The 25,527-nt window shown below is 42.0% G+C and overlaps 1 protein-coding gene across 1 annotated transcript in view; it reads left to right on the plus strand.

The window, feature by feature from the left end:
• The window catches only part of KIF15 (kinesin family member 15), a 417,226-nt gene that overhangs the window by 109,293 nt on the left and 282,406 nt on the right, over window positions 1-25,527 (plus strand). Inside the window, exon 19 of the mRNA XM_053714345.1 lies at window positions 2,716-2,821. Within this exon, the coding sequence (XP_053570320.1) occupies window positions 2,716-2,821 (106 nt within the window). The remainder of the gene's footprint in view (window positions 1-2,715; window positions 2,822-25,527) is intronic.

Consider the following 25,527-nt stretch of genomic DNA (forward strand, 5'->3'; position numbering starts at 1 on the left):
TTTCAGGGCACATGCTTCCTGAGACCGTCTTGGGAGATTGTGACAACAGATGCCAGTCTGTCAGTCTGGGGAGCAGTCTGGGGTTCTCTAAAGGCTCAAGGTCATTGGACTCAAGAGCAGTCTTCTCTCCCAATAAATATCCTAGAGTTGAGAGCAATCTTCAATGCTCTAACATCTTGGCCTCAACTGTGTTTAGTCCGGTTTATCAGGTTCCAGTTGGACAACATCACATCAGTGGCGTAGATCAACCACCAGGGAGGAACTCGGAGTTCCTTAGCTATGAAGGAGGTGACTTGCATTCTCCAGTGGGCGGAGTCTCACAATTGTCAACTCTCTGCCATCCACATCCCAGGGATTGACAACTGGGAAGCGGATTATCTGAGCAGGCAGACCTTTCATCCCGGGGAGTGGGCCCTTCATCCGGAAGTATTCACAATGATAACTCACTGGTGGGGAGTTCCAGAGTCAGATCTGATGGAATCTCGTCTAAACGCCAAGCTTCCAAGGTACGGGTCAAGATTAAGAGATCCGCAAGCAGCTCTGATCGTTTGCCCTCCTTCCTCAAATAATTGCTCGTATCAAACAGGAGAGGATGTTGGTGATTCTCATAGCCCCTGCCTGGCCTCGCAGGATCTGGTGAAGATGTCATCTCTTACCCCTTGGAGGTTGCCTTTGAGGAAGGACCTTCTACTTCAGGGTCCCTTCTTCCACCCAAATCTAGATTTGCTGAAGCTGACTGCTTGGAGATTGAACGCCTAGTGTTGTCTAGGCGTGGTTTTTCTGAGAAGGTCATTGATACCATGCTTTAGGCTCGTAAACAGGTTACTTGCAAGATTTTACCATAAGGTATGACGTAAATACCTTTATTGGTGCAAATCTAAGGATTTCTCTTGCAGTCGGGTGAGGGTTCCCTGCATTTTGTCTTTTCTTCAGGATGGCCTGGAGAAAGGGTTGTTAGTCCGTACTCTGAAGGGTCAGATATCTTCACTATCTATTCTTTTGCATTAATGTCTGGCAGATATGCCAGATGTTCAATCTTTTGTTCAGGCCTTGGTCAGAATCAGGCCTGTGTTTAAACCTGTTGCTCCTCCTTGGAGCCTTAACCTTGTTCTTAAAGTTCTGCAGCAGGCTCCGTTTGAGCCTATGCATTTGGTCGATATTAGGTTGTTATCTTGGAAAGTTTTGTTTCTCCTTGTTATTTCTTCTGCTCGCAGAGTTTCTGAGCTTTAGACTCTGCAGTGTGATAAAGGCGGTCCTTTGTACTAAGCTCGGATTTCTTCCCAAGGTGGTGTCAGGTCGCAACATCAATCAGGAAATTGTTGTTCCTTCGTCTTTGTCCTAATCCTTCTCAGAAGGAATGCCTGTTGCATAACCTGGATGTTGTGTGTGTGTGTGTGTGTGTGCTCTAAAATTTGATCTGCAAGCAACTAAAGATTTTCGGCAATCTACTGCCCTGTTCGTCGTTTTCTCTGGTAAGCATAAGGGTCAGAAGACCACTTCTTCTACTCTTTCTCTCTGGTTGAGAAGTGTTATCCGATTTAGCTTATGAGACAGCTGGACAACAGCCTCCTGAGAGAATTACGGCTCATTCCACTAGGGCTGTCTCTTCTTCCTGGGACTTCAAAAATGATGCTTCTGTGGAGCAAATCTGCAAGGCAGCCCCTTGGTCCTCGTTGCATACCTTTTTCCAAATTCTACAAATTTGATACTTTTGCCTCGGCTGAGGCTTCTTTTGGGAGGAAAGTTCTTAAAGCGGTAGTGCCTTCTATTTAGGTCCGCCTATCTTGTTCTCCCGCCTTCCATTCTGTGTCCTCTAGTTTGGGTATTGGTTCCCACTAGTAATTGGAATGAATTTGTGGACTCTCCATGCCATTGGAAAGAAAACAAATTTATGCTTACCTGATAAATTATTTTCTTTCCTGGCATGGAGAGTCCACGACCCGCCCTTAATGTAAGACGGCTTTTTTTGTATAAATATGGCTCCTCTATACCTTTTTGTATCTTCTCTTTCCATATTCTTTCGGCTCAGTAACTGGGGGCTTATGGGAGGTAGGAGTGATACTGAACAGCTCTGCTGGGGTGTTCTTTGCTGCCTCCTGGTGGCCAGGAGTTGAATTCCCACTAGTAATTAGAATGGATTCGTGGACTCTCCATGCCAGTAAAGAAAATAATTTATCAGGTAAGCATAAATTTTGTTTTTTAAACAATAAACATTCTGGAGTAGACTGTTCCTTAAACTCTAATATAGTTCTTTGGGGTCAATTTATCATGCTGTAGTGCTCCCTGTCCGCCGCAGCTCGTCTCCGGCAGGCTGAATTCAGCAGCCGGAATTCAGCATTGCACACGAGCGCTATTTTGTGCTTGCGTGCAATCCCGCTCCCTGCCCAGCCAATCACGCGTGGGCAGGAGGTGTCAATCTCTCTAGTCAAAAAAGCCCGGGGAGATTGAAATTCACCACATAAGAGGTAGCGAAAGGTTAGGGAAGCAGTGGTCTGATGACCGCTGCTTCATAAATACGGACTAAATGTTCTCTTGTGAGAACCTGCAGCCGTAGATGGGTGAAGGGGTTGATAAAGCGACCCCTTTGTTTATTTTAACAAAGCACAATCACATAGATCATTTCATTTATTTTATAAGTACTTTCTTTCTTAAAAAAAAAAAAAAAAAAAAAAAGAGACTAATAACATTACTTTACATGTATAATTTTCCCAATAGCTATTCTCCTCAGAAAGGGCTGACTGGAGTACTAAGCAGCAAGAGCTCTTTTCACAGATTAAAGTGTTTGAGAAGCAACAGCAAGATAACAAATGCAAAGAGGATGGTACGTTTTTTATTTTTTTATTATCAGACCAGACATCTGGTTAAGATCTTAATATGAAATGCATGTTTATTTTATTGGAAATTTATCGTAGTTCAGCAAAATTCTGCTTAAACTTGTAAGTGAGTAAATAGCAGGTAAATATCAGAAATCCACATGTGATTAATTTCCTACAGGGAAATGAATAACAAAGTTGAAATATTTCTTTAAAAAGATGGAGAGAGTCCATGAGCCATTACTCCTGGGATTTAACTCCTGGCCACTAGGAGGAGGCAAATATTCCCAAGGCTCTAAGAGCACTTAATCCCTGCAGTTTCCTGGTATTTAATCTTTGTATGCATAGGATGTGGCTGAAGAATTGACGTGCTCCAGATCTTTGTTTTGAGGCCCATTTTTCTCTGACAGTTGCTACAGAAAGACAGAGGGGAGTATGGGGCAGTGACAGAATCACTCCTAGTGAAGGAGTTAGTCACAAGCCTACCACAGGTCCATTTGCTGCCTCCTTTAGAGTCATCAATCTACTCCTTACATAGATCCTCTGCTGTGACGTACACAGCACTGGATGGGCTATCTGCCCTTTTCTGCAGCCAGTAGATTGGGTGCATCTGAGGTAAGTGCAGCTATTTCTTGGCCTTGCATAGACCACTGGCTATTGGCAGGTACACTAGTTTTGCTAATTCACCTGGGACTTTTACCTGAATGCAACCTTATACCCTCTGTTATATACACAATAAAAAGGGATTTAACTGTTTGGCAATGTGAGGGGGGAGTCTCTTTGTGTGTATTATGTTTTTTTGTGCTCTGAATTAGCTCTGCAGTTAATTAGTAACTGGGCTATTTCCCTTTCTTGTTTGTAATTCCTCAACTGCTCCTCTGCCATTTTTCAAATGTCTTATTGCTGAAGGGTAAGATATTTTTATTAAAGGGATCGTCAACAATTCTTTTTATTGTTTAAAAAACAAAATTTATGCTTACTTGATAAATGTATATTTCTCCAACATAGGTGTGTCCGGTCCACGGCGTCATCCTTACTTGTGGGATATTCTCTTCCCCAACAGGAAATGGCAAAGAGCCCAGCAAAGCTGGTCACATGATCCCTCCTAGGCTCCGCCTTCCCCAGTCATTCTCTTTGCCGTTGTACAGGCAACATCTCCACGGAGATGGCTTAGAGTTTTTTGGTGTTTAACTGTAGTTTTTATTATTCAATCAAGAGTTTATTTTAAAATAGTGCTGGTATGTACTATTTACTCTGAAACAGAAAAGAGATGAAGATTTCTGTTTGTAAGAGGAAAATGATTTTAGCAACCGTTACTAAAATCGATGGCTGTTTCCACACAGGACTGTTGAGAGGAATTAACTTCAGTTGGGGGAAACAGTGAGCAGACTTTTGCTGCTTGAGGTATGACACATTTCTAACAAGACGATGTAATGCTGGAAGCTGTCATTTTCCCTATGGGATCCGGTAAGCCATTTTTATTACATAAAGAAAAAAAGGGCTTCACAAGGGCTTTTAAGACTGTAGACATTTTCTGGGCTAAAACGATTGATATATAAGCATATTTTAATACTTCATAGCTTTGAGGAATTATTTTATTCTTGGGAATTATGTAAAATAACCGACAGGCACTGTATTGGACACCTTATCCTCTAGGGGCTTTCCCTAATCATAGGCAGAGCCTCATTTTCGCGCCTCTATTGCGCACTTGTTTTTGGGAAGCATGACATGCAGATGCATGTGTGAGGAGCTCTGATACATAGAAAAGACTTTCTGAAGGCGTCATTTGGTATCGTATTCCCCTTTGGGCTTGGTTGGGTCTCAGCAAAGCAGATACCAGGGACTGTAAAGGGGTTAAATATAAAAACGGCTCCGGTTCCGTTATTTTAAGGGTTAAAGCTTTCAAATTTGGTGTGCAATACTTTTAAGGCTTTAAGACACTGTGGTGAAATTTTGGTGAATTTTGAACAATTCCTTCATACTTTTTCACATTTGCAGTAATAAAGTGTGTTCAGTTTAAAATTTAAAGTGACAGTAACGGTTTTATTTTAAAACGTTTTTTGTACTTTGTTATCAAGTTTATGCCTGTTTAACATGTCTGAACTACCAGATAGACTGTGTTCTGTATGTGGGGAAGCCAAGGTTCCTTCTCATTTAAATAGATGTGATATATGTGACACAAAATTTAGAGAAAATGATGCCCAAGATGATTCCTCAAGTGAGGGGAGTAAGCATGGTACTGCATCATCCCCTCCTTCGTCTACACCAGTCTTGCCCACACAGGAGGCCCCTAGTTCATCTAGTGCGCCAATACTCCTTACTATGCAACAATTAACGGCTGTAATGGATAATTCTATCAAAAACATTTTAGCCAAAATGCCCACTTATCAGCGAAAGCGCGACTGCTCTGTTTTAGAAAATACTGAAGAGCATGAGGACGCTGATGATATTGGTTCTGAAGTGCCCCTACACCAGTCTGAGGGGGCCAGGGAGGTTTTGTCTGAGGGAGAAATTTCAGATTCAGGGAAAATTTCTCAACAAGCTGAACCTGATGTGATTACATTTAAATTTAAATTGGAACATCTCCGCGCCCTGCTTAAGGAGGTGTTATCTACTCTGGATGATTGTGGAGAATTTGGTCATTCCAGAGAAATTATGTAAAATGGACAAGTTCCTAGAGGTCCCGGGGCCCCCCGAAGCTTTTCCTATACCCAAGCGGGTGGCGGACATTGTAAATAAAGAATGGGAAAGGCCCGGCATACCTTTCGTCCCTCCCCCTATATTTAAGAAATTGTTTCCTATGGTCGACCCCAGAAAGGACTTATGGCAGACAGTCCCCAAGGTCGAGGGGGCGGTTTTCTACTCTAAACAAACGCACCACTATACCCATAGAAGATAGTTGTGCTTTCAAAGATCCTATGGATAAAAAATTAGAGGGTTTGCTTAAAAAGATGTTTGTTCAGCAAGGTTACCTTCTACAACCAATTTCATGCATTGTTCCTGTCACTACAGCAGCGTGTTTCTGGTTCGATGAACTAGAAAAGGCGCTCAATAAAGATTCTTCTTATGAGGAGATTTTGGACAGAATTCATGCTCTCAAATTGGCTAACTCTTTCACCCTAGACGCCACTTTGCAATTGGCTAGATTAGCGGCGAAAAATTCTGGGTTTGCTATTGTGGCGCGCAGAGCGCTTTGGCTAAAATCTTGGTCAGCGGATGCGTCTTCCAAGAACAAATTGCTTAACATTCCTTTCAAGGGGAAACGCTGTTTGGCCCTGACTTGAAAGAGATTATTTCTGATATCACTGGGGGCAAGGGCCACGCCCTTCCTCAGGATAGGTCTTTCAAGGCCAAAAATAAACCTAATTTTCGTCCCTTTCGCAGAAACGGACCAGCCCCAAGTGCTACGTCCTCTAAGCAAGAGGGTAATACTTCTCAAGCCAAGCCAGCCTGGAGGCCAATGCAAGGCTGGAACAAAGGTAAGCAGGCCAAGAAACCTGCCACTGCTACCAAGACAGCATGAGATGTTGGCCCCCGATCCGGGACCGGATCTGGTGGGGGGCAGACTCTCTCTCTTCGCTCAGGCTTGGGCAAGAGATGTTCTGGATCCTTGGGCGCTAGAAATAGTCTCCCAAGGTTATCTTCTGGAATTCAAGGGGCTTCCCCCAAGGGGGAGGTTCCACAGGTCTCAATTGTCTTCAGACCACATAAAAAAACAGGCATTCTTACATTGTGTAGAAGACCCTGTTAAAAATGGGAGTGATTCATCCTGTTCCATTAGGAGAACAAGGGATGGGGTTCTACTCCAATCTGTTCGTAGTTCCCAAAAAAGAGGGAACATTCAGACCAATCTTAGATCTCAAGATCCTAAACAAGTTTCTCAAGGTTCCATCGTTCAAAATGGAAACCATTCGAACAATTCTTCCTTCCATCCAGGAAGGTCAATTCATGACCACGGTGGATTTAAAGGATGCGTATCTACATATTCCTATCCACAAGGAACATCATCGGTTCCTAAGGTTCGCATTTCTGGACAAGCATTACCAGTTTGTGGCACTTCCGTTCGGATTAGCCACTGCTCCAAGATTTTCACAAAGGTACTAGGGTCCCTTCTAGCGGTGCTAAGACCAAGGGGCATTGCAGTAGTACCTTACTTGGACGACATACTGATTCAAGCGTCGTCCCTTCCACAAGCAAAGGCTCACACGGACATTGTCCTGGCCTTTTCTCAGATCTCACGGGTGGAAAGTGAACGTAGAAAAAAGTTCTCTATCTCCGTCAACAAGGGTTCCCTTCTTGGGAACAATAATAGACTCCTTAGAAATGAGGATTTTTCTGACAGAGGCCAGAAAATCAAAACTTCTAAACTCTTGTCAAATACTTCATTCTGTTCCTCTTCCTTCCATAGCGCAGTGCATGGAAGTAATAGGTTTGATGGTAGCGGCAATGGACATAGTTCCTTTTGCGCGAATTCATCTAAGACCATTACAACTGTGCATGCTCAGTCAGTGGAATGGGGACTATACAGACTTGTCTCAGACGATACAAGTAGATCAGAGGACCAGAGATTCACTCCGTTGGTGGCTGTCCCTGGACAACCTGTCACAGGGGATGAGCTTCCGCAGACCAGAGTGGGTCATTGTCACGACCGACGCCAGTCTGGTGGGCTGGGGCGCGGTCTGGGGACCCCTGAAAGCTCAGGGTCTTTGGTCTCGGGAAGAATCTCTTCTCCCGATAAATATTCTGGAACTGAGAGCGATATTCAATGCTCTCAAGGCTTGGCCTCAGCTAGCAAAGGCCAAGTTCATACGGTTTCAATCAGACAACATGACGACTGTTGCGTACATCAACCATCAGGGGGGAACAAGGAGTTCCCTGGCGATGGAAGAAGTGACCAAAATCATTCAATGGGCGGAGACTCACTCCTGCCACTTGTCTGCAATCCACATCCCAGGAGTGGAAAATTGGGAAGCGGATTTTCTGAGTCGTCAGACATTTCATCCGGGGGAGTGGGAACTCCATCCGGAAATCTTTGCCCAAATTACTCAATTGTGGGGCATTCCAGACATGGATCTGATGGCCTCTCGTCAGAACTTCAAGGTTCCTTGCTACGGGTCCAGATCCAGGGATCCCAAGGCGAGACTAGTAGATGCACTAGTAGCACCTTGGACCTTCAAACTAGCTTATGTATTCCCGCCGTTTCCTCTCATCCCCAGGCTGGTAGCCAGGATCAATCAGGAGAGGGCATCGGTGATCTTGATAGCTCCTGCGTGGCCACGCAGGACTTGGTATGCAGACCTGGTGAATATGTCATCGGCTCCACCATGGAAGCTACCTTTGAGACGAGACCTTCTTGTTCAAGGTCCGTTCGAACATCCGAATCTGGTCTCACTCCAACTGACTGTTTGGAGATTGAACGCTTGATCTTATCACAGCGAGGGTTCTCAGATTCTGTCATTGATACTCTTGTTCAGGCCAGAAAGCCTGTAACTAGAAAAATCTACCACAAAATATGGAAAAAATATATCTGTTGGTGTGAATCTAAAGGATTCCCTTGGGACAAGGTAAAAATTCCTAAGATTCTATCCTTTCTTCAAGAAGGTTTGGAGAAAGGATTATCTGCAAGTTCTTTGAAGGGACAGATTTCTGCCTTGTGTGTGTTACTTCACAAAAAGCTGGCAGCTGTGCCAGATGTTCAAGCCTTTGTTCAGGCTCTGGTTAGAATCAAGCCTGTTTACAAACCTTTGACTCCTCCTTGGAGTCTCAATTTAGTTCTTTCAGTTCTTCAGGGGGTTCCGTTTGAACCCTTACATTCCGTTGATATTAAGTTATTATCTTGGAAAGTTTTGTTTTTGGTTGCAATTTCTTCTGCTAGAAGAGTTTCAGAATTATCTGCTCTGCAGTGTTCTCCTCCTTATCTGGTGTTCCATGCAGATAAGGTGGTTTTGCGTACTAAACCTGGTTTTCTTCCGAAAGTTGTTTCTAACAAAAACATTAACCAGGAGATAGTCGTGCCTTCTTTGTGTCCGAATCCAGTTTCAAAGAAGGAACGTTTGTTGCACAATTTGGATGTAGTTCGTGCTCTAAAATTCTATTTAGATGCTACAAAGGATTTTAGACAAACATCTTCCTTGTTTGTTGTTTATTCTGGTAAAAGGAGAGGTCAAAAAGCAACTTCTACCTCTCTCTCTTTTTGGATTAAAAGCATCATCAGATTGGCTTACGAGACTGCCGGACGGCAGCCTCCTGAAAGAATCACAGCTCATTCCACTAGGGCTGTGGCTTCCACATGGGCCTTCAAGAACGAGGCTTCTGTTGATCAGATATGTAAGCAGCGACTTGGTCTTCACTGCACACTTTTACTAAATTTTACAAATTTGATACTTTTGCTTCTTCTGAGGCTATTTTTGGGAGAAAGGTTTTGCAAGCCGTGGTGCCTTCCATCTAGGTGACCTGATTTGCTCCCTCCCTTCATCCGTGTCCTAAAGCTTTGGTATTGGTTCCCACAAGTAAGGATGACGCCGTGGACCGGACACACCTATGTTGGAGAAAACAGAATTTATGTTTACCTGATAAATTACTTTCTCCAACGGTGTGTCCGGTCCACGGCCCGCCCCTGGTTTTTTAATCAGGTCTGATAATTTATTTTCTTTAACTACAGTCACCACGGTATCATATGATTTCTCCTATGCAAATATTCCTCCTTTACGTCGGTCGAATGACTGGGGAAGGCGGAGCCTAGGAGGGATCATGTGACCAGCTTTGCTGGGCTCTTTGCCATTTCCTGTTGGGGAAGAGAATATCCCACAAGTAAGGATGACGCCGTGGACCGGACACACCGTTGGAGAAAGTAATTTATCAGGTAAACATAAATTCTGTTTTCTTTCTTGACACAGTGAGTCCACGGATGATCATCAATTACTGTTGGGAATATCACTCCTGGCCAGCAGGAGGAGGCAAAGAGCACCACAGCAAATCTGTTAAGTATCACTTCCCTTACCACAAACCACAGTCATTCGACCGAAGAAAAAGGAGAGAAAGGAAGCAACACAAGGTGCAGAGGTGCCTGAGGTTGATATAACACAAAACTGTTTGAAAAATACAGGGAGCGCCGTGGACCCACCGTGTCAAGAAATAAATTTATCAGGCAAGCATACATTTTGTTTTCTTTCTAATGACACGGTGAGTCCACAGGTCATCATCAATTACTGTTGGGAATCAATATCCAAGCTAGAGGACACAGATGATAAGGGAGGGACAAGGCAAGTAACGTAAACAGAAGGCACCACTGCTTGAAGAACCTTTCTCCCAAAAGAAAGCTCAGCCGAAGCAAAAGTATCACATTTTATAAAATTTTGAAAAAGTATGCGGAGAGGACCAAGTTGCAGCCCTGCAAATCTGAACCCCAGAAGCTTCATTCTTGAAAACCCAAGAAGCCGAACAGCCCTAATGGGAATGAGTTGTAATTCTCTCAGGGGGCTGCTGTCGAGCAGTCTCCTAAACCAAACTAATTATAAGTCTCATCAAGGGAAAGAAACATAGCTGTAGCTTTCTGAGCTTTACAAGTTCCAGAAAAACAAACCAACAGAAGACTGGCGAAAACTCTGTCACCTGTAGATAGATTTTGTACTAAGGTAGTACGAAAAAATTGCCTCATCGGCAAGAAAGATAAGGCGAATTATACTGCTAAGCTGCGAATTCTGAGACTGAACAGTAAAAATAGCCTTCCGAGATCACAAAATAATATCTATGGAAGGAAAAGGCTCAAACAGAGCCTGCCGCAAATTTTAAGAACAAAGTTACGTGCCAAGGTGGAACCGCCGACTTAAACACAGCCTAATTCTGACCAGGACCTGACAAAAGATTGCGCATACGGCACATCCGCCAGATGCCTATTTAGCAAAAATAGACAATGCAAAAATCTGACCCTTCAGGGTACTTACAAACCCTTCTCCAGCTATCCTGGAGATAGGACAAAATTCTAGGAATCCAGACTCCACTCCTTAAGGGTAGTCATGTATTCCCACCAATAAGATATGTACGCCATAACTATGATAAAACTTTTAAAAACTTTCTTGCAAGCCTGAGTCATGGTCCCAGTGACTGACTCAGAAAACCCATGCTTAGACAAAACCAAGCGATCAATCTCCAAGCAGGCAGCATCAGAGAAATGAAAATTAGATGAAAAAAGGGAACCGTCTCAGAAGGTCCATTATCAGGGACATTCTCCAAGTGCAGAAATGACATTACCACTAAGTCAGAATACCAGGCCCTGCGAGATCATGCAGAGGCTAATAGAAAACACCGCCGCTCTCTCCTGTTGAATACGAGTAATGACTCATGTAAGGATAACAAACAGAGGAATAGGTATGCCAGACTGGACACCAATAAAACCGCCAGCATCTATCCGGGCGGTCAGTGGATCACTTTACCATGAACCATACCTTGGAAAATAGGCGTTCTGTCGAAACGCCCTCAGAAGCCAATTCCGTAGCCCCCATTTGAGGGTTCACCTAGAAAACACCTCCGGAAGAGGATCCCACTGCCCAGAATGAAATATCTGTCTGTTCAGAAGCCAATTGTCCACCCCTGAAAAAAGAATGACAAACTGTGAGGTTCTGCCCACTGAACAATCCAAATCACCTCCTACATGGCTAAGGAACCCCTAGTTTCTTCCTGGTGGTTGTAATAAACCATTGAGGTGATAATATCTGACTGGAACCAAGTCAAGGACGACTGAGACCAAAAGGTCAAGCCATCAGAGCATTGCCAATCGCTCTCTACTCCAAGATGTTTAAGGATTATGGACTCAGAAGTGTCTGCTCTCCTTTTTTTACAAGACCCAGACCGCTTACTAGTCCAGCAGATTGCCATCGTGGTCACATCAACCAGGAATATCTCCAGAAGCACGTGCCCTGAGATAGTCTCTGGACTGAACTAGATCTATCCTTTGAGAAAGATCTGAAAGTTCTCCATTCTTTGTAAAATAGCAAAAGGAATGATGTCCATGGAACCATTAGACCAATCTCCTCCTATAACGAATCACTGAAAAGCAAAGGAAAATCAGCTGCAGCTAGATCCGAACTCTAATGGACATTCAGCACCAGTGGCTGGATCTGAACCAACAACCTTTGATTCGGTAAGCCACAAGGCTAACCACTAGGCTACATTGGCTGCTTAGGCTCTGTTGGCCGGACAGTAGACTGCAGAGAGAAGAAAAACCTTCACCTAGATAGAGAAACTATTAAGGACCAGGCATACCGCACTTGGTGTACCTAGGCGGTCTCCCATTCAGGTACTGACCAGGCATAACTTCCGAGATCAGACGGAATTGGTGCATTCAGGGTATTGAGGTGGTAGACCCAACTACAAAAACCTTGTGGATGGAACAAGGGAACACTTCTCCATATTAATTTCCCTGGAAAGAAGATTTCTCTCTTTTAATATTAAATGGTACACATTTAAATGACCTCGAAAGGCTGAAGGCAGGTTCGACCCTTTCGGATATGAACCTGTGACCTTTGAACAAGCTCTTGTAGTCAGGGTAACTGAGCTACCTCACCGGCCTTGAGAAGGACCCGAATCAAGATAACATTATGAACAGGCCCTCTAGAACCAAAAGAAAAAGGATACTACTTTGAAGAACAGATCTGAGTTACCGGAGGTAAATACCTAGATCCCGTCCCCAAACCGGGACAGGAACTATCATTCCCAGAGATGAAGATCCTGAACCCAGTTCAAGGAAAACTTCTCATCATACCTGGATGCCGATACTCTAGAAAGAAAATCCGCCACCTGGGAGGAAACTTAGATTGTACTCCAAAAAGCACGACTGCCCCTGCAGAAAGAGGAAAAAGAAACTTTCCTTTAGTCTTACTCTCTTGACATGAGGTAGTAAAACCCTTTTCGTACCCTTAAAGTTGGAGGAAATTTCTTCTATATCAAGTCCAAACAAGGTCTCATCCTTAAAGGGAGATGCCAGAAGCGTGGATTTGGAGGAAACGAACCTGCCACTGCAGAACTATAAAGTCTAAGCTGTACCACTAAACTACAGGTAGGCTTCTCATCCGACCATAGATTTCAGCCACAATGCCCGGCGGGCTAGGACAGCAAGGCTAATAAGACAAGGTTTTGTTCTAAAAGAACAATTAAACATCCAGCTCCTTATCCATGGATCCATAAAAGAGCAGCTACCCTCCATAGGGATCAACTACTTAGGGCACCATGCATTTTAATGGCGTCCGCAACAGGGAAATCCTATAAAGGATGGTAGACTAGGAGAAAGGAAGCTCTAGCTTCTCCTACACCTGTGAAAACTTCCATAGCACGTCCAGAAACCTTCCTCCAAGGAAGGAACATCATAGAAATGATCAAGGTAAAAAAACTTCTAAGGGTTGACAAAGACAGGGATATCGATGTTGTCTAAGTAGCTAAAACCTCCTATAACAGTACACGAGGTGTGCAAGCATACAGCTGAAGATGACCTCAGCATCAGATGAAGGAATTATACTGTCTCAATCTGACATTTCACTCTCAGAACTATCAGAGAATCTTCCTCGCCAGCCTTAGGAGAGAGAACAACTTGTGGAGCAGAACCTTACTATCTGAATATTTAATGTCCTCTTGCGTTTCCCCAATAAGAAAGGAAAAGCAGAAAAGGCTGCAGATACCACCGAGGATACCTAAGCTGTAAAATCTGCCGGCAATTACACTCCTCCAGGAGATTTAGAGGAACCGCAGGGCACTCCATGTGACTCTATAGAGGTATTGGACAATAAAGGAGAGAGCTGTGGCATTGCCTAAACAGTCTCATCCTGGGAGACATGATGGCTCAATCAAATTTAAATTTGAAGTCTTAAAATTGGTTTCTTTGACTTCTCTGTTACTATTCTGAATCCCAGAGGAGAACGAAACATGTCCCAATAGGAACAAGCCGTTGTTTCAAAATCATGAACAATACATAGGATCTTAGGCTGGATTAGTGTCAATAAACATTATATATCTATATCTCCTACTAGGGCAAAACGTACAGTACACAGAAGAAATTCAATTAACGTTTCCTTCAGAAAAACGTACATATATATAAATCCCCATTTTCTCTGAATTTTGTTTTATTTGCTTCTAATAGAGAGTTAGGTGGGACCATCTCAGAACATCCTTTATATAGAGATATATTACGGACCTGGAGAAATTTATCTAAAGGTTTGGGACTTTCACAAAGAATCTCGAAATGGTTACCGATAAAGGGAAATGGGAATTTTCCATTGGGTAATATGTCTGATATTTATGAGACATGGTCACCATCTAAATCTTTGATTGTGAAGGATTTTTATGATCACAAACGAGATAAACTATACTCATTTGATAATTTTCAGAAATAATTCCCAGCAATACAAAGAAAACATACTTTCTATTTCTTACAAGCAAAAAGCTATATTCTTAGTTTAACTAAGCTTTTCCCTCAATTATGGGTTGATCACCCCCTTATTGATGCTAAATTACCTGGAAAAAGGTTATTGGCGGTTATTTATAGATTCCTTCTGTCCATAGAAGAAAGGGAGTCAATACAGGAGTTGACTAGACCCTGGGCAAAAATAATAGGTCTAGAGGATTTAGATAAAGTATTAATGAATAGTCTTAAAACATCTCAAAGACTCTTTACAGCCTTGTATTATAGAGAAACGCAATTTAGGATAGTACAGAGGGATTATTTAACTCCTCTAGAGTAGCCAAATGGAATAGAAAAGTAACTGTTTGCCCTAAATGTTCTTCTCGAGATCCTAATCTGGACCATCTGTTGTGGGAATGTCCCAAGGTCAAACAATTTTGGACAAAAATAGAATACTACCTCTCTGTGATAATTAAAGCTTAGATACAACTGGAAGGGGCCTCTATTCTCTTTTTTGGAACTAACAATTCTTGGAAAAAACAAACAAATTTTATACTTACAGTAATAGTAATTGTTAGGACGCTTATTTTTAAAAATTGGATTACCTCCAGAATACCGTCTATTACGGAAGTTAAAAAAACTCTTGCTGGACTCAGCAATTAAGGCAGCTTTTGAGTCTAAGTTAAATGGGGCAAGAGGAAGTGGTTTTCTTAAGACTTGGAGGGACTTTGTTTGTTATCAAAGGGAGGATTTTGTACTCTACATTGAGCAAATTATTAACTTAAAATTGACTTGAGGGGAGAGGATAGGAGGGTGACTGAGTAGAGATAAATGTGTAGATCAAATTAGATATATTTATTTGGAGGGGAGTGGAGGAGGAGAGGGAGAGAGTCCCCCCGTCCCCCCTTTTTTTTTTTTTTTTTTTTGTTACGAAGGAGGGACGGGGAAGGAGGGGATAAAGGATATGAGAAGGGGAAAATGTTTCTATTTGTATTTGGGAGACATGTTGTCTTTATGTATTGATGATACTATTTGGTTTGTCTGTTGTCTGTGTTTCTTTTGTATGTTAATAAAAAGAAATAAAAAAAAAAAACCATTATATATAAATCCTTCTAGCAATACACAGGATACAATGAACGTGTCCTCAGAAAAAAGTTTACTCAATAAGGCAAACAATATCCACTATCGTGAGCAATTATCAGAGGCAAGGAAGCTCCAAGTCTTAATGTCTCTAAAATTGCAGAGGCATACTAATAAGAGAAAAACTCCAAGTCGGAGCAAAAGGGGCGTGTTCACATGATCGGCTCATGAACAGCCTAAAATGGTGCTTATCCGCCGCAAAGAAAAGAAGGGGGCGGGAACCCAAGCCGGCACAGAGAAAAAGCGCACCTAGCGGACACAAAACCAACGAGTCGAACAGCCTTCTTCATGCCGCCAAACCCTGCCTGCGCTATGAAGCCCCAACTCACACAAAATCATGAAGAGTTGAAAATTTAAGTTAAACATACAGCGCTGCGCTTCTCTAGAGGAACGCTCGGCCCCGTAAGAAGCACGCCACTAACAAATGTTGCGCTCTTCTAACAAGTCCCGCCATAGCAAACACACATAAACCAGTCTCAATCCTCAGACTGAGAAACAAAGCATAAACTGTGTATTTCTAATTCTGCTAAGCCACAAAGCTATCTAAAACTTCTGCCCACAGAAAATAAAGGGTAAAAAATTGTTTAAGGGTAAACAATGGAACTCTGAGCCCTCAATTAGAGAGTTAACCCTTCCATGTTGTGAAGGGAATTAACTCCTAAGTCTCCAAGTCACAGCAATATAGTGCCTGCCACTGCTTTAACATCCTAACTAAGGATATATTGTCCCTTAACTGCAGAGGATCCTCAACACTTTCAGTGACAGCCTCCTAGCCCCAGAAGACAAAAAAGGCACTTACCTGCTTTTCAGTCGCCCGACAGTCAGACAACCTCACAAAGTATGAGAGGATGCCTCTCCTCACAGAGACCTGTGGAATAAAGAAAGACAGAGTAAACTTATTTAGACTTTCTATACCAGGGCAGCAACCTATTAGGAAAACGCAGAAAAGCCCACTTTACAAGTTCCTAACTGCTTTAAAGCCACCACTGCCATACTGAAGAGAATAAAGTGGAGCACGGCTATACCCCCTCTTGAAAGGAAACTGTTGGGAATATCACTCCTGGCCAGCAGGAGAATGCAAAGAGCACCACTGCAAAGCTGTTAAAGTGTCAGTAAACCTAAAATATAATGTTATATAATTCTGCACATAGTGCAGAATTATATAACATTATATTAGTGTTATCGTTATAAAACTGTCTGACAGCAGGAGCGAGCTGCACTTAGTGTTATGGCGCGGTCGGGCCGGGCTGTGACTATACAGCTGGCCCGATGCGCTGTGTAATAAAAACAGACCCACTCAGAAGAGCACAGAGAGCGGGTCTGAAAAACTGTAATTTTAAAAAAATTCTAAGGAAATATAAGGTTTTATAACTATAACACTAATATAATGTTATATAATTCTGCACTATGTGCAGAATTATATAACATTATATTTTAGGTTTACTGACACTTTAACAGCTTTGCAGTGGTGCTCTTTGCATCCTCCTGCTGGCCAGGAGTGATATTCCCAACAGTAATTGATTATGATCTGTGGAGTCACTGTGTCATTAGAAAGAAAGATAGATTATTCCTTTTATTACACACTCCCCCGTTTTGCACAGCCAACATGGTTATATTAATATACTTTTAACCTTGTAACAAAGCCTCTTCTGACAGCCCCCTGATCACACAACTTTTTATTTATTATCTGTAGTGGCTTAGAAACAGGCAGAAATTTAGAGGTTTAAATGTTATAAAGTATATTAATATAACAATGTTGGTCGTGCAAAGCTGGGGAATGGGTAGTAAAGGCTTTAACTATCTTTTTAAATAATACAAATTTTAGTGTTGACTGTCCCTTTAAGTATTATGCTGGGCTACATTTTATGCAGTTTTATGCATTATTATTTACTACTATTACACAAGGAGGTTTTCTCTTTAAAGGGTTACTAAAGTCAAAATTAAACACAATTTTAAACAACTTTCCAATTCACATTATATATGCACAATCTTTTTATATGCACACTTTCTAAGGCACCAGCTCCTGAGCATGTCTAAGATTCACTTACAATATGTTTATGCATTTTTTGAGTGGCTTATGGCTGTCACATGATGCAGTGGGAAGGAAATTAAAATTAACTGAAATTTGTCAGAAAAAAATCTACTACTAATATCCAAACTAAGTGCTTATGTATTGTCTATTTATCATGCATTTGTTGGATATGCTATTCTACTGTTTTTAGTGGCCCTTTAATACTTGTTGTCTGTCTTATATGTCTCAGACTTTATTTTACAAGGTCCCGGTTACATTGTTTCCAAACCTTTTTATTTACTGCATTTACAGAAAAAAATTGGTGGTTGTCTTCATTTATTTATTTGTTTGTCTACTCTTTCATGTAGCATACTGAAATGTAGCCCAGTACCGTACATTATCATTTAGAGGGTAAATCCACTGCTAAGAATTTTATTTCTTTCCAATGTCATGTAGAGTCCACAAATCCATTTGATTACTGTTGGGAAATTCACCGCCTGGCCACCAGGATGCGCCAAAGAACACCTCAGCCATATCCTTAAGCCATAGCTTAAGTATCCTACCATTACCCATACTCGCCCAGTCATTTTTTGCCCCTGTAACTAGGAGGAAGTGAAGATTGTGCTCTGAAGAAATTTTTTTACTGGGTAGCTTCCCTTTCAAGACTGGACTGGGATAATGCTGTGTCCATGTAATTCTCTTTAGTAAGAGTATTGGTAGCTGCTGGAGGTCGCAGGGAGGCTTCTCTGTCCTCTCTCCAGCAATCTTTACCAACACCCCCATCAGGCAACCAGTGTTGAGCTTACACTGCTTTCCTTTCTACTCAGGTCCCTGTCAGATTTCAGATGAAACTGTCAGACCTAGAAGTGCTGTGTCTGCTCCACAGCAGAGACCCTGGGGGGGGGGGGGGGGGGGTAAGTCCTTGCCTTTTTATTTATTGTATTTGGAGGGCTCATCAAGGGACTGCTCAGAAAAAAAGTGACCGGGTGGCATCTTATTCGCTAAGAGGGTGTCTGTGACTTTTGTAATATTCTTTTTTAGGAATATCATGAGGAATTGAGCAGAATTATTTTTTTATTTTTATTCCTTCCTTATTTATCAGGGCATTCTTCTGTGGTTTTATATTGACACTGGAGCTCCTGATGTGGGGATTCTGAAGATGACTCTTTATTAAATGTCCTCATACTTTTAATTTGGAGGAATTCGTCCCTTCGCACTTGCGGCGTTCTGCCGTTTTTGCACGCCTAATGCCTCTGCAGAGAATCCCTAATATAGCATCCTCCTTTAACCTCGCTCTGTCTGCCCACTTTTAAGATGTTGAAGATCTAATTTGCCTATCTTACCAAGAATCCTCTGGTGCATTGGTAACAATTTGCAGGACTTGTTTTGCAGATCTGGTGAAGATGTTTTTATCTCCTTCGTAGAGATTGCCTCTGAGGACGGTTCTTTTACTTCTAGGTCCATTCCTCCATCAATATCTAGATTCTCTGAGGCTGACTGCATAGTGATTGAACGCTTAGCCCTGTCTAAGAGAGGTTTTTTCAGAGAGGGTCATTGACCCTCTGATCCAGGCTGACAAATCGGATGTATCATAAGGTCTGACGCACTTATCTTTCTTCCTAAGAGTCTCGAGGCTTCCCTTGGCACAAGGTGAGAATCCCTCGATTTCTCTCTTTTTTTTCCAAGAGGTTTTGAAGTAAGGTTTGTCAGCTAGTTCTTTAAAGGGACAGATCTCTGCCCTTTCAGTTTTGTTGCACAAGAAGTTGGCTAATCTTCTAGATGTTCAGTCCTTTGTTCAGGCCCTGGTCAGAATCAGGCCTGTGTTTAAATCTGTTGCTCCTCCTTGGAACCTTAATCTGTTTTTTGTGTTCTTCTAAAGGCTCTGTTTGAGCCTATTCATTCTGTTGATATTAAACTCTTATCTTCCTTAGTGTTTTTCCCACTTATGCTATCTTTCATGAGGATAAGACTGTTCTCTGTACACACTTGGGTTTTCTTTCCTAGGTGGTCTCTTACCGCAATATCAATCAGGAGATAGTAGTTCCTTTTTGTCCTAATCCTTCTCAGAAGGAACGCCTGCTACACATCCGGGATGTGGTGTGTGCCTTAAAGTTCTATATCCAGGCTACCAAGTATTTTAGGCAGTCTTTTACCTTGTTTTGTAGTGTACCTCGGTAGGTGCAAGGGTCAAAAAGCTTCTGAAACTTTTTTCCGTTTGGCTTATGAGGAAGCCAGACAGCAAACTCATGTGAGGATTATGGTTCTTTCTACCCATGCTGTCTTTCTTTGGCTTTTAAGAACAAAGCATCCATGGAACAAATCTGTAAGGTGGCTACTTGGTTCTCTTTTCATACTTTATTGTAAATTTTACAAATTTGATGTTTTTTCCTCAGCTGAGGCTTCTTTTGGGAGAAAGGTTCTTCAAGCGGTGGTGCCTTCGGTTTAGGTCCACATGCCTTTTAGTTCTCCCTTCCTATCCATTCTGTATCCTCTCTGGCTTGGGTATTTGTTTCCCAACAGTAATTGAATGGATTTGTGGACTCTACATGCCATTGGAAAGAGAACAAAAATGTATGCTTACCTGATAAATTATTTTCTTTCCTGGCATGAAGAGTCCACGACCAACCCTGTGTTTATTTTAAGGCTGCATTTATTTTTTTTAACCTTAAGGCACCTGTATACTTCTAGGGTTCTCCTACTTTTCCTTTATTGCCTCGGCTGAATGACTGGGGGAGTATGGGTAGTGGGAGGATACTTAAAGTGAAGGTAAAGTTACATGCTTCACTATCCTTAGTTAAATAGTTAATGTAAAATCAATAGTAGTTTCATTCATGATTTTTAAGTTACAATTCAACCCGTTTTTTTTTTTTTTTGTTTTTTTTTAGGTCCTGATCACGTTGTGTGATCTCCCAATTGACTTTCTGGCCGTTGGGCGGCCGGGCAGCTACGTCATTAGACTATAGATCGATTTGCGCATGCGTGACATTTTTTATGCCTCAAGTTGCGCGTTCCCGATGCGCGCATGTGCCTACCCGGTTTCTGTAATAAACAGAAATTACCACGGATACGTCAATTTTTCAGCGCACTGATTGGACAAGCTTGCCAGTGCCTGAGCAGCGCGGTATTCATGTTCAGATACTGTCACTTAGTGCTAGGAGACTCCCTCAGCGTGTGCACGGAAGAGCAGAGCCTCTGCGTTGTAGTCTGCCTGAGTGAGTGCTGCCGAGTGCTGAAGTTATCGCAATGCCTTACACTTAGAATGCTATTCATTACAGTTTCATCATATTGAACATTCTCAATCAGACAAAGCTATTTTTGTTCATGGATAAAACGGATTGATAACACAATAATGTTATCAATCGTTTTATCCATGAACAAAAATAACTTTGTATGATTGAGAATTTTCAATATGATGAAACTGTAATGAATAGCTGAATTGCCATTGGAGGGGCAATGCGCTCGGTGCTTGTGAACGCGCATTGCAGCTACGTATAGAGTGGTTGGGACCGCTCTATACATAAACTCACTAAGAGAGATAGGAAGTGGAAGGTGGGCGGAGGATTTGTGGACTCTACATGCCAGGAAAGAAAATAATTTATCAGGAAAGCATAAATTTAGTTTTTCTATTTTGCAGGATTTAAAGGTTTGTGCACTCTGTAGTGGTGGCTGCTATGCTTAAACCAAGTATGTGCAAAAGTTCTATGTCTGAAAGTCATCCTACATACAGCTCCCAGAATTCTTAAGAAGGTTCTAAAAACTCTTTACTTTGTAATAAATACTCCATGTAGTTCAGTGGCTCTATACCTGGACAACATATTGGTTCCGGTTCCATTTTTTCCTTCAGTTGTATTTCACACCAACATGCTACTGTTGTTTTCTTTGAAGACATGGTTGGAGAATTTAAGAGTTTTCTTTTTTTTTCTTTTTTTTTAGGAGTCATTATAGACTCAGTGACTATTCAACTTTCTCTAAAGGATCGGTTATCTGCAGCATGCACGGTTTCATATAAGACCGCTTCAACTTTGCATGTTTTGACAGTGGTGCAATAATTTTTCACTCCACCGTTTCATATCCTTTGAGATTCTTCAGTGAGCCACTCTCTGTCCCGTTGATTTTTTTTTTCTTTTTCAAAAACTATTTTACTGGGGGCATCCTTTATTCCACTACCTTGGAAAATGTCTGCAGATGCCAGTCTCTTGGATTGGAGTTCAGAAGAGAACATGGAGTTTGGTTTCCTCAGGAGGTGAGGTTACCAATAATTATCTTGGACGTGCAATCTTTACGGCTTTATAGAGCCGTCTTCTTCTGAAAGGAGAAATGTATCCCAGTTTTCATTCAGATGATGTCACAGCTGTAGCTTATATCCACTATCAAGGGGGAACTTGCAGTTCCTTCGCAATGAAGGAAGCCTCAAGGTTTGTTTGTTTTGACACACACATTTTCAATATTTTGCTTCTCAGGAATGATTTGGTTTTTCTTTAATGTTTTTTTTCAGGTTACATCAATCAAGAGATTATAGCCCATCTCCTTGTCCTAATCTAAAGAATTAATTTGAATGCCTCTTACTTAAAGGGACATGAAACTCATTTGTTTTACTTTCACAATTCAGATAGAGGATTCAATTTTAAACAACTTTCTTTTTTAAGACACTATGAGTCCACGGACCATTTTTAATTACTAATGGGATATTCACCTCCTGGTCAGCAGGAGGAGGCAAAGAGCACCACAGCAGAGCTGTTAAATTGCTCCTCCCTTCCCTCCCACCCCAGTCATTCTATTTGCCTATGTTAGTGATAGGAAGAGGTAAAGTGAGGTGTTAGAAAAGATTCTTCAATCAAGAGTTTATTATTTTTAAAGTAGTGTCAGAGATTGCTACTTTGTTCTAGGGTGTAGCCGTAGTCCATATCAGTCTCTTCAATAGAGCTTTTAGTGGCTTTAGAGCAATGGGAACTTGTGGGACATAATTCTCACTGTGCCTCCCATGTATTTCATGCTGCCCTATATCTTATAGTCTGAGGTGAAGATTACTCAGCACTTTATTTTTTCACAGGTGAGAGGGAGAGGACCTCTCAAGCCTGTGAAGCTGTCTTGCTGCAGGCAGAAGTTCAAGGTAAGTGCTAACTTTAATATTTTCTGGGGACATAAAAACACTCATAAGTAAGTAAGCACTACATTACTGGACAATCACATAATCAAGGGCTAAGATAACAAATAGGGCTCTTTATTGTGATGGGAAACTCTCGTAGATGGAGAGGACTATTGGCAGCTATTTTTATGCAGGCACTGGGACAGGACAGCAGTCAATTTTAGTTTATGGCTCTGAGGGTGTCTCTCGGCGGTTTTAATTTAGTAATATACCGACCGGGAGATGGTTCCGTTTTTTGGGGCTAAGGAGATCAAACTGAGAACATTAATGTGGTGATACTCAGGGGCATCAATCGCTTGGGACAATATAATATGGTCTCAGGAAATGGTGTTTGGGTCGTAGAGCTACATGACATACGGTAGCATAATTGTCCCCAATTTATCACAGTCTCTACATTTTTAACTAGCTCCCGGTGACCTATCTATGCAATAATTAATGTTGACCGGGAGATTGTTTGCTGTGACGCCCACGATGGGCGGAGTCGCTTTTGGCGCCGTTTTTTTTTTTTTTGGCTGTAATTTCTCTATCTCAGGGCACAGTCATACGAGTGCCGGGAGATGGAGCGTTATCATTCCCGCGAGGGGCGGAGCTATGTGGAGACGTGTTGGATTGCGCTCTTCGCCTCCAATTCGATATCGGGGGCAGAGCATCTAACACAGCCTTTAGTGTTTTGTTTTTTTCATTGCGGGTCCAGATGGCACGCTATGAGACGTACAGTGTCAGACTGTTTTATGTATATTCGTTTCTCCATGTAAATCACAAAGGGAAATAAACGGTTTAATATGTATTACTCTGAGGTGCTAAATGAGTCTTATGACATTTACATTTTGGGCAGATGGGCACCTCAGCACAATATCTGAGGTTTCATTAGCTGCTGCAATTTTGTTTGCTAATCCATTCCAATCCTGCACGTATAAAGAAAAAGTTACAGTTTGAAATTTAAAGAGACAGTAATGTTTTTCATCTGTTATTTTTATTAAAGGCATTTCAGTTGTTTAGTTATTTAATTCATCCTTTGTGTCTTAGGATGGTGCAAGAGCTCACAAAGAATAAGGTTGCTTTTTAAAATTTAAGTGCCCTGCGCTTTCTCTCACACTCCAGTTAAAGTTTTTCTCTGCATTTCATACATTATATGTTTTTCCCACGTGGTAGAAAACATTTCTAGAAGAATTATTTTCAGTCATTTAGGTGTTTGGTTCCGTAGTTGCTATTCCGAATGGTTCTTCCCCGTTACCTGGGTGAGGAAGATACTTCGGGATTATCTGAGAAGAGATTTCTCGGACTCGGATGAATAATATTTTATTTGATCCTGAGGTTGGTTTTCTACCTTGCGCATCTCCGTTTGATACTTTAGGAGGTTTTAGCTACCTTGGGGGACTCCGGCACTACTGGGGTGCTCTATCCTAGTGCGTCCAGTGAGTTATAAGGAACGGAAGAGACCGCATTCCCTATATTTGGAAGGATGTTTCCCATATCCGACTCCGCCAAAGCAGGTCCTTTGGACAAACATTAGGAAAATGTACACTAGGGTTTACTTTGGCAACCAGCTGTGTACTCTGCTGTCGTCTCTAGTGCGAAGGCTTATTGGTTTGCTAAATCAGAATCTCCTCTGGATAAAATCCAGGATAGGATAAAAGCTTTCTGATTGGCTAATTCCTTTATTTCAAATTCTTCCTTCCAGTTTTCAAACTGGGAGTATAGGTTTCAGGGGTCTTTGTTCCAGCTCACAGAGCCTTTAGTTAGAACTTTACGTATGTATGCTCTCAGTCTAAGCTTTTAGCGATTCCTTACAAGGAGAAGACCTTGTTGGGACCTGGCTTTACGGAAATAATCTCTTTTGAAATACAAAACAAAACATTTAGCCTGCTGTTGTATCAAAGACAGCATGAAGGGCTTAACCCCGATCCAGATCTTGTAGGGTGCAGACTTTCCTGCTTCACTCAGGATTGGGTTTGAGTCGTTCAGGATCCCTGGGTAATAGAAATAGTGTTCCAGGGATACAAGTTAGAATTCAAGATTTTTCCTCCCAGAGGCAGGTTTTCTGCTTCCAGATTGTCTGCAGACCAGGCAAAAAGGAGAGATGTTCTTACAGTGCGTAAGAGAGACCTTCCAAACTGGGAGTGATTATTCCGGTTCAGGAACAGGGTCTGGGATTTTTATTCCAACCTATTCGTAGTTCCCAAAGAAAGAGGGAACATTCAGGCCAATTTTAGATCTCAAGAATCTGAACAAATTTCTCAGAGTACCGCCATTCAAGATGGAAGCTATTTGTTCCATTTTCCCTTTGGTCCAAGAGGGTCAATTTAGTACAACAGTGTATTTAAAGGATGCGTTCCTGCATGTTTCCATTCACAGGGATCATCACAAGTTTCTAAGGTTTGCTTTTCTAGACAAGCACTTCCAATTTGTAGTTTTTCACTTCGGTCTTGCCTCAGCTCCTAGAATTTTCTCAGAGGTTCTGGGATCGCTATTGGCAGTGCTTTGCAGTGGCGCCCTATCTGGACGACTTACTAGTCCAGTCGCCATCCTTACAACAAGCAAGATTCCACACGGAAATGTCGTTTTTTCCTTCCTGCGATCTCACGGTGGGAAGGTAAATTTGGATGTTCCTTAGTCCCAAATAGGGTAACTTTTTTGGGAACCATAATAGATTCCCAGTCGATGGACAGAAGTCAAGTTATCAAAGATTTTCGAGACTTGTCTAGCTCTTCAGTCCACTCCTCGGCCATCAATGGCTCAGTACATGGAGTTAATCGGGCTGAGGGTAGCGGCATTGGTCATCATCCCGTTTGCTCGGTTCCATCTCTGACCTCTGTAGTTAAACACGTTCAGGCAATGGAACGGAGATTATGCGGATTTGTCTCCTCGAATACATTTGGAGCAGGAGACAAGTGATTCTCTGGATATTTTTTTCCAGGGAACTTGCTTTCGCAGACCATCTTGGGTGCTTGTGACAACAGACGCCAGCCTTCTAGGGTTCCCTAATAGGCTCAAAGAGTGTGGACTCAGTCAGAGTTTGTTCTTCCTA

Source organism: Bombina bombina, chromosome 5 (genome assembly GCF_027579735.1).
Source record: "Bombina bombina isolate aBomBom1 chromosome 5, aBomBom1.pri, whole genome shotgun sequence".
Lineage (NCBI taxonomy): Eukaryota > Metazoa > Chordata > Amphibia > Anura > Bombinatoridae > Bombina > Bombina bombina.